Raw genomic sequence first — 9446 nt, 5'->3', positions numbered from 1 at the left:
AGCCTGGGAAAAAGGGAGAGATGGCTGACAGGCAATGGGCAGTGGGTGAGGTCAGTAGGTCTAGAGGTCTCATAGAGGGAGGGTCCTGTAAGAGGAGAGCAGAGAAAGCCAGTCAGGCTCAAAGAGACACACATATGCCAAGGCTTCAAAGTGCCCATGGGGTATCATTAGCAGGTGTTTGGGATGAGATGAGGGAGTATTTCCATGTTGGATTTGATGGCCCTTCCTGAGCAGCAGTCAGGCATGTAACAAGATGTAGGGTGTAGGGCACAGCAAGTTGGCCAGGAGGAAGCACACCCTGAGGAAGGACCAAACTAGGGCCCCATGAGTTTAGATGGGGCAGGAAAAGAAGCCAGCAAAGGAGACTGGAAGGTGGTCCTCAACAGGGAGAGGGAGGAGGATAGACAGGAAGGTTGTGAGTGCCAGAGCAAGCCTCTTTTCCAGGTGGCATCCAGGTATTGGCCATGTTGGAAGGTCAGCTGATATTTAGCTGGGGGACCTGCCACTGAATCAAGAGGCCAGTGCGAGCTCCATGATGGGGTCTTGGTGTTGGGCATGAGAAGCATGACCTGTGGGTATGTTGGGAAGAGACCCCTGCAGACTTTTCAGACAAGGTTGGCAGTAAAGGAACCAGAGAGATGCCAGGAGACAGAGGGGTGTAGGGTGAGGAGCCAAGTCACCCAGCCTGCCTGTGAACTGACGGCATCACTGCGGTGGGGTGGTCATGAGAGGGATAGGCAGCTCAGTCCATGGATGTGCTAAGGAGGGGCAGAGTAGCTGCCCGATGCTGGTGGCCTGTCAGCTGGACAGGAAGATCATAGGTTGCAAACTCCTCCTCAGTAAGGGGCAAGTGTGGTGGCTGGTGGTGAGGACAGAGGGTAGGAAAAACAACCAACATCTTTGAGTGACAAGGATGAACATGTGAGGAGCCAGGAGGTCTGGCATTCAGTGGGTGCCATGGGTGTGTGAGTGGGATGTTCTCCAGATTTTCTCTACTTCAGGTTCGGGGCAGGCTCAGAGCAAATAAATAGCCCAGGCCATCAGTTCTGGGGCCACCTGGAAAGTGCAGGGGACAGGGAGACGTGAGGGGGATGCATGGGAGAAGCAGAAGGAAGAGGCAGAGGTGTGTGCATGCATGCTTGTGTGGGTGTCTGCATGTGCATGAGTGTTGGGGGTGAGTGCTAATGACAGGTTGGGAGCAGCTGCAGGTTGGAGGTTTCCATTGAGGTCCTTTAAAAGTGAACTTTAGGTTGGGTGTGGTATCTCACACCTGTAACCCTAGCTTCTTGGGAGGCAGAGATCAGGAGAATCATGGTTTGAGGCCAGGCTGGGCAAAAAATTCTCAAGATCCCATCTTAACCAATGGCTGGCACTGTGGTGTGCACCTGTCATCCTAGCTATTCAGGGAAGCACAAACAGGAGGCTCGTGGTCCAGGCCAGCCAAAGCATAAAATGAGACCCTGTCTCAAAAATAACCAATACAAGAAAGGCTGGACAAGTGGCTCAAGTGGCAGAGTCCTTGCCTAGCAAGTATGAGGCTCTGAGTTCAACACCCTCCCTTCCCCCAGCACTGTCAAAAAAAGAGTGGAGGAGTTTGGGGTGGGTGAGGTGTTTAGACTCTGATGTGGGGTGGTTATCGGTGATAAGAAGAATGAGTCTATGACAGGGCAGGGATGCTAAAGTGGGTGCTGGAGGACTCAAGGAAGGACACAAGATATGGGGGACAGGAGAATTTTGAGGAGGCTGAGCCTGTGTGGGTGAGTAGTGTCTGGGAGGAGAGGAGAGAGGCTGTCTCAAAGAAGGGCAGAGTCTCAAGCATGGCATCATAGGAGGTGGCTTGAGAAGACAGGAGCCCCAGGGGAGCCAGGGGCTACCTTCCCATCTTGGGGTACAAGGCAGAAAATGTCCTGAGGGGAGGGAGGGGGTCCATGCCAGTTCTTGAGAAACAGGTTGCAAGAAGTGTCAGGCCCCTACATTTCTATTAAGGGTATGATTGTCCATGTGGACTTGGTTAAGAAGAAAAAGAAGAGAGACAGTATTCTCCAGCTTGGGCTGCTTAAGCAACAGAATTTTATTTCTTACAGTTCTGGAGGCTAAAGTCCAAGGTCCAGTTCTGGCTGGGGTTGTCTCAGGGTGGGTTCCTGGCTTGTGAGGCGCAGTCTTCTAGCTGTGTGTGCATATGACATTTCTGTGGCAGATGGGGTGGGGAGCACTTGAGCTCTCCAGTGCCTCTCCTAAGGACACTGATCTCTTAGGTCAGTGAGGCCACCCTTATGACCTCACTTAACCCTAATGACTTCCAGATAGGCTCTATATCTCCTCATATAGTCACAATAGGGGTTGGAGCTTAAATCTATGAATTTGGGGACAATTCACGCCACAGCAGACACCTATTGAGTGAAGTAGACATTGGTTTGTAAGTCAAATGGATTTTGGTGCAATCAAGCTAAGTGATTTGTGGATATATTGGATCCTTGGACCCACTGAGCCTGCCCAGCCAACTGCTGCCCCCTCAACCCCACAAGTAATGTCTGTTTTAATGGAACAAGAGCACCTCTTGGTGCTGCTGAACACACACAGACACTTGCTGGAGACTGTTGGGAGGGTGAAGGCTGGTGGGTCTCTCTTTTTTCTCTGTGGGCACCGTCCACCTCTACATCTGCACCTACAAACCTCTCTAGAGTGACTCTGCCTAGCAAGGTGGGCACTACACACTGGACATGTGGCCCTGCACGTTAAGATGTGCTTGCAAGTATCAGCTACCTTGAAAGCCTTGGTGAAGAAAATCTCATCAACTGTTCAATACTGTTGCACATTGTATAATATTTGTGTCTGTTGGGTTAAATAAAATGTGTTGCTAAACTTAATTCTGGCTGTTACATGTTACCTTTAAAAAATGAAGTTACCAGAAAATTTAACATTACAAATGTGGTTCCCGTGAATCCACAGCACCGTTTCCTTCAGGGCAGATGAGGCCTCAGTGGCTCAGATGCAGCGGTGCAGCCGTGCAGCCTTTCCAGTGGCCTCCAGTAGGGAGGGACCTGGCCACAATCTGCCCCTGGCCCCTTCTACCCTACTGTCAGGACTTCATTTCTAGACTTCCACATCTGTCTGCTGCTACTGCCCCATCCAGGGCGTCTCTTTCCCTAGCCCCGTGAACTCTGTGTGGTGGTTAATTAAATTCTTTGGAACTGGCCATGTCCAGCACAGATCCAGAGAGCTGCCCCTGGGTGTGGCATGTGGGTAGCAGCTGGCAGTCCAAGCACCCCAACTCAGGGCTTGCTTCTTTAAAGTTTGTTTCCTTTTACTGTTTATTTGGCAGCTACAGCCTGCTGTTACTTGTAAGTAAAGTCATGCATCAGGAACTGGGTGGACGTGTTAGGAAGTTGCAAAATCCATACACTTGGCTTGCGGGAGGGGCTGGGGTGCAGACCGGGTTCCCGAGTAGGACGAAGCTCCTCCCCCACCCGCTGGGACCCCGCCTCCTCCCCGCCCATTTCCTCTTCCAACCCCACCGAGAGCCGGGTCTATGGCTAGAGAACAGGACCGCCATCCGCAAGCGGGACCGAACCGAAGTCCCAGGCGTCCCATCAGAGCGGCAGGGGAGCCAACGGCTCCTTTAAGAGGCTCTGTTGGAACCGGGCCGTGACGTCATGGGAGAGCGGAAGGCGGAATCTGCGCGCAGCCGCGGCGCGGGGGCCGGGATGGGGCGCGGTGCACTGAGGCTAGGTCTGCCTGATTGACAGGAGCGAGCGGAGGAGCAACCCCGCCCCCCCCGCAGGCTCCACCCCACCCGCCGGCCCCGCCCCGCCCCGCCCCGCGCAGGCTCTGTCCCAGCTCCCACGATCAGATCCCGCCCGGCCCGATGGCTCAGCGCAGGCTCCGCTACATTCTCAGGCTCCGCCCCCGTCACGGCCTCGCCCCGCCCACAGGCCCGGCTCCTTTAAGCAGATCCCTACCCAGCCCTCCCACTCCGAGGCCTTGCTCCGCCTCTCAGGCCCCGCCTCCGCCCTCCGCTCCGCCCAATCCAGTGTCGACCGGGCCTTCCCCGAGGCTCCGGCCCCAGAACCGCCCTCAGGCCCCGCCCCCGGAGGCCCCGCCCCCTGGAGGGGCGGGACTTGTCCGAGCCCGAGTCGGCGGCGGCGGCGGCTGCGGGGAACTTTCCCGGCGGGTCTAATGGCTGCGCGCGGGCCGCTGTGAGGCGCGGCGGCGAGCGGGCGCGGGGCCGCGGAGCAGCGAAGAGCGAGCGAGCGCGAGGCCGGAGCCCCGGCCAGGCCCGGCCCGACCCGCCGAGCCCGCGATGCTCCCCGGGGCCGCCCCCCGGCGCAGCTGACGCCCCGCGGCCCCGCGAGACCCCGGCCCGGCCGGGCCCGCAGGAAGCGGCCGCCGCCGCCCAGCCCAGCGCCCGCGCCGCCCGGGCACGATGGCGGGGAAGGTGGCCGCCCCGGGCACCGCTGTGCTGCTGGTCACGGCCAACGTGGGCTCGCTCTTCGACGACGTAAGTGCCGCACCGTCGGCTGGGGAGGGGCGGCCTGCGGGACCAGGAGCCCTCTGACCTGGGCTTGCACACCCTCAGCCCCACCCGGGGGTCCTGAACCCCAGCTATGACACCCCGATCCACGACACCCCATTCACAGGCGGGGCCCCGGGCCAGGACTCTAATGGCCCCCATGCGCAGCCTGCGACCCCAGGCCAGGAGATCTGGACCTCGACTCCAGAGCTGGGGGCTTCAAGCCTGGAAACCCCTAAGCCCCGGACCCCCGACCTTGACGGCTCAAGCTTGGGACCTAGAGCAGGTCCCAGTCAACTAGGGTCTGTCCTGGAGCCTAGACCCCAGGCTCCTGACCCTTACCCCTGATCTTGGGGCTCTGGACCCCTTGTCTGATTCCTGAACCCAGAACTTGAAGACCCAGCTCTTGAACTCTTGTCCTAACCTAGACTCCAGAAACCGTCTGTGGCCACCAAACCTCCACCCCAGCCCAAACTTCCGAGTCTTGATGCCTGTATCTGAATTGTGATCCCGGATCCCCAGAACCATGGTTGTCACAACCACAAATGCTAGTCCTTGAACCGTGGTCCCTTGTCTCTGGCCTCCAAACTGTGATCCCCAAACCAAATCACAAAACCTAACTCTGGGACTCCTGACTTTGAACCCTAGTCGCCAACACCTGTCTCTGATTCTGCATACCTGAATTCTGGCTCTAGAATCCCAACCTTCAAATTTTTGTCTCTTGCCCCCCAACCTAGTCCAGCCTGACCCTGATCCCTGAATCAGCTTCAGCACCTCACCCTGAACCCTGTCCTGGGCCCCTGGACCTGGAAACCTGGCCTCTAACTCTGCTCCCTGTCCCCATCTCTGAATCTCCCAAACTAGTGCCACTCAATCCTGAACCTTAGTCCCAAACCCCATCCCCTCTCCATCTGAGTCTGAGGTGTAAGGCACTATCATTTTGCCATGTCACTTGTGATCCTCTTAGTTCTTAGTGGGAACTATGTTGAAAGCCCTAAAGGACTTTATATTCCTTGTTTATTAAAGACAGAGGTGCTGAGCAGTCCAGAAATGGGATGCTGACTGCCTAAGGCCTCTTTACCTTCAGTCCCTAGTCCCGCCCAGGAACCCCAGGGGACAGGGGCAGCTCCTTTGGGAAGCAGAAGGGAACTGAGGCCAGGGGCACTGGGAGCTCACCAAAGCAGGCTGATGCTGACCTAGTTCAGCATTGCAGCCACGGTGCCACCCCACTGTTGGTACTTAAACTGCCAACCCAAATAAAGCAGAATGTGGCTCCAAGTGGCATGCTTGTTTAAGAAGAAAGGGTAATGTCACAGATGGAGCTGGGGAGCCACGTATTTCCTTTTCTCCCTTCCCTAGGTGAACAGTTGGGGTAGTGCCAGGGCTGGGAGGTGTGTGCTGTCGCTATAAGCTTGATTTAGGTTTCAGGGGAGGAGGGTCTTGTTTCCTGGCTGGCAGCAAGCATGGGAGAGGAGTTTCATTAAGCTGAATTCACACACCAACTAGGTTGGGTTTTTATTAGCAAAAGGCAGGAGCTATCTTTGTGTTTTGTTATCTAACTTCCAGGTACCTGCATGTTATGCTTACCTGCTGGAGAGGCGCTGCTTGCCCTCAGACTTTGTTATGGACAATTTGATGTAGTTGCACGTGTGGTCATTCTGTACAAGAGCCTGTATGGGTGTGTGCCTGTATATTTAGCAGTCTATTCTAGGCCTTCCAGTAACATGTCACTGTAACATGGTTTTGTTCAGATGATTCAGATCCGTTAGCTGTGGCTTCAAAGCCTCAGAAATGTCAGGAAAATTAGGCACGGTGGGGCATTTTAGTCTCAAAGGGAAAAGAATTTTGCTGTGCAAACATTCTTTCCAGTAATCTTTGATTCTGAGTTCTAGAATTTTTGTTGTGTTTTAACTGTACACACATATTTCTTTCTGTTGGTATTAAAATGGTAACTTAATTTAGATCTTAATTTTTATTTTTCTTAAAAGAATATATGGGATTTTGCACTGTTTGAATGTAGAAAGAGATATGTTTTGGTAAATAGTACATAGGTTAATCCTGAAGGGTGATTTGAGGTTCAGAGCTAAGTGGAAAAGCATTGCTCCATTTCTGAATGTGTGGAGTTTTGTTCCCAGGGTGGGGCATCCCCTGTGGTGTGGCAAAGCATTCCCAGGTCTCCTTCCTTGGTTGGTATTTGGGTTATGCAGATGTGGGATAGAAGCCTGAGTGGAGAAAGTAGTGAATTCTTATGTGAAGGAGACTTAATTCCTTAGTTTATAATAGGTTTCAGAAGCTGCCTGTGACTCTTTTGGCCTTTGTGTGACGTGAATCCATGCTGACAAATGTACCCCTCCCATGATGTGGCCAGAGGAATTCTGTCCTGTGGGAAGCAGGCTCCGCTCTGTGCTGGTGCCTTTGCTGCTTCTGAGGGAGTCCAGTTCAGAGGACGAAGGTGTCCAGATTTGAAACAGACATTCCCACTGTGAAGGACACTTTTCCTTTTATGAACAAGTGATGGATACGTGGTTCATTTCTGCTTTTGCAGTTTTGTAAGTTTCCCCTCATAAGCTCCCTCCTTCCATCCCAGAGATGGCTCCTCTTAATACACTGTGAGTGTAATTTTTTTTTTTGGTAGTGCTGGGGATTAACCCAGGGCCTTGCACATGCATATACTCCACCACTGAGCACCACCTGAGCCTACAGATGTAAATCTTTCTCATTTGCTATGTCCTTGACATGTGGAATCTCCAGAACATCTTGTTCAGCCTGCTTTCTTCTTCATCAGCACTCCAGGCATCCTTGCGTCCAGCAGGATCGCTGGTCTGCTGTTACTAAGCTATCCTGGTGTCCAGCACCTTTGACCTTACAGACAGTGTTGCCATGAATATGTCACAAGATACCAGCCCTCAAACTTTCATGTCATGTTCTTAAGAATCATGGAGGACTCCTAAGAGTTCTTGTTCATATAGGCTGTGACTAACATTACCCACCACTATTAGAAGTTGAAACTGTCCAGCAGGGCATGCACAGCGACTGTGGAGAGAAGGGCCTCGCTTCCATCTCAGAGGGGTGGCTGGGGTTCTGTGTCCTAGATCTTGTGCTGTAACTTTCATTTCTGTCTTCACATCTTGGACCTTAGTTTTAGGGGTGGGGGGAAAGTTAAAACTGAAAATGTCAAGAACAGGCAGCCCATGCTGCATCAGCTTTCAGAATGATGGGTCAAGCACACCAAGTGCCCAGGAAGTGCTGTGCCCCTCAGGCGAGACTGAGGCAAGCCAAGTCACTCTGTAGGAAATAAGTTGTTCTGGCTCCATCACTCTCTGGAGAGGTATCCTCGGTCTGCACTCTTGAGGACCTCTGTCCTAGTTGGTGATCCTTCCAAATCTTCAGGAGTGTCTCCCAGGCTAGACCCCTGGAGCTCCCAGGTGGCCTGGGGCACCTGTGACTTTCCAGCTTTATGGACATGACTGCCAGATTGCCTTTGGCTAATGACCAGTTGGGCTCCTGCTGTCACTGCCCACTTCCCTGTGAAGGGATGACCAGTGGCCTGTCTTTGTTCTGCTCGTGTTTTTAACCAGTGCTGGCTGGTGTTTTGACCAGTGGTTTCTAGCGCTCAGCTCTTTACACTTTTATTAGAAGTGAACCAAGAAAGCAAAGGCTTGCAGACGTGCTTCAGAGCTCAGCCCCACCCTTACATGGTCAGGCTGCTTTGGCCCTTGGTCCTGCTACGTATTCAGAATGAGATGTCATTTGGATCTGGTTTCCCATTTTGCTTAGTCAACTCCTAAGCAGTCCTTTCCAGACAGACCTGGGATTGCAGAACCTTTGTGAGTGTGGACTCTGCATGAATCGAGGGCTTCTGGTGAGCAGGTGTTCAGGATCCATGGGATGGTGTGGGAGTTAAAGCTGCTGGGGGGGGGTGAATTCTGAGTGGGCACCTCTGCTCACTTACCTCTCTCCCCTTTGCCGATTTTTTTCCATCAGTGTGGAAGGTAGTTTCTCTTACTATGACCTCCCCCTACCCCAGCTCCTGCAGGCCTGCTGTCCTTCTGAGCAGCCTTCATGACGGCAGTGTCCACTTTCCCTTCCCAGGCTGTGCTCCACACTTGTTCACTGTGGGACGCCTGCTGTCAGGGCTGTGGTCAGTTCCAGAACATTTATGTCACCTCACAAAGAAGCCCTGTGCCATTGGCCATTACCCTCATCTCCCTGAAACCCTAGCCACTAGTCCTCTTTTCACCTTTCTTTTCATTTGCATATTCTGGATGTTCATAACAGTAGACCCACTCACATGTGGCCTTTTGTGCTTGGCTTCTAGCACTGAACAAGGTGTTGTCAAAGTTCATGTACATCTCCTGTGTCGGTGCCTCACTCCTCTCTGTGCGTAGAGAACAGCCTATCATGTGAGGGGCCCCATTTTGCTTCTCCAGTCATGGCTTGATGGGTATTTGGGCCATTTTTGCCTTTTGACTGCTGTGAACATGATTGTGAATATTAGTGTACATGTCCATAAGGATGTGTGTTTTCAGTTCTGTGGGGTGTGTGCCTCCTGGTGGTGTTGGGTCCCATAGTAACTGTGTCTAACCTCTGGAGGAGCCACCACACTGCCTCTGTGTGGCTGTGCCATTTTACATTCCCACTAGCAACGTCTGGTTCCTCACATACTCTGCAGCACTCCTTGCTCTGTCTTTTTCTAAGGCTTTTCCTTGGCTTCCTGGACACCTGCATTTGCTTCTCCTTACCCATTTCTCAGTGTGGGTATGCCCAGGCCTGGCTGGTTGCCCCTCTCTGGCCACACTTGCTTCTGGGCCCATGCACAGAACCACAGGGGGATGAGTAAGGCTGAGATGGCTGTGTGCAGCATAGGGTGCTCCGGTCCACTGTAGACAGCTGTGCAGAAGGCTAGCACTCTCTTGGAGGAGGTTGGGGCTTGTCT

At 53.3% G+C, this 9446-nt stretch overlaps 1 protein-coding gene across 3 annotated transcripts in view; it reads left to right on the top strand.

Annotated features, from left to right (window-relative positions):
* Nucleotides 1-4369: 4369 nt before the first annotated feature.
* Nucleotides 4370-9446, top strand: part of Inpp5a (inositol polyphosphate-5-phosphatase A) — a 203507-nt gene continuing 198430 nt past the window's right edge. For all 3 annotated transcript variants that reach the window (XM_020182976.2, XM_074078028.1, XM_074078027.1), the window contains exon 1: nt 4370-4498. In XM_020182976.2, coding sequence (XP_020038565.1) covers nt 4424-4498 — 75 coding nt within the window. In that variant the 5' untranslated portion in view covers nt 4370-4423. The remainder of the gene's footprint in view (nt 4499-9446) is intronic.

This window comes from Castor canadensis, chromosome 7, assembly GCF_047511655.1.
Source record: "Castor canadensis chromosome 7, mCasCan1.hap1v2, whole genome shotgun sequence".
NCBI lineage: Eukaryota > Metazoa > Chordata > Mammalia > Rodentia > Castoridae > Castor > Castor canadensis.
Note: the sequence above shows the minus strand (reverse complement) of the source record. Positions and strands in the feature narration are given on the sequence as shown.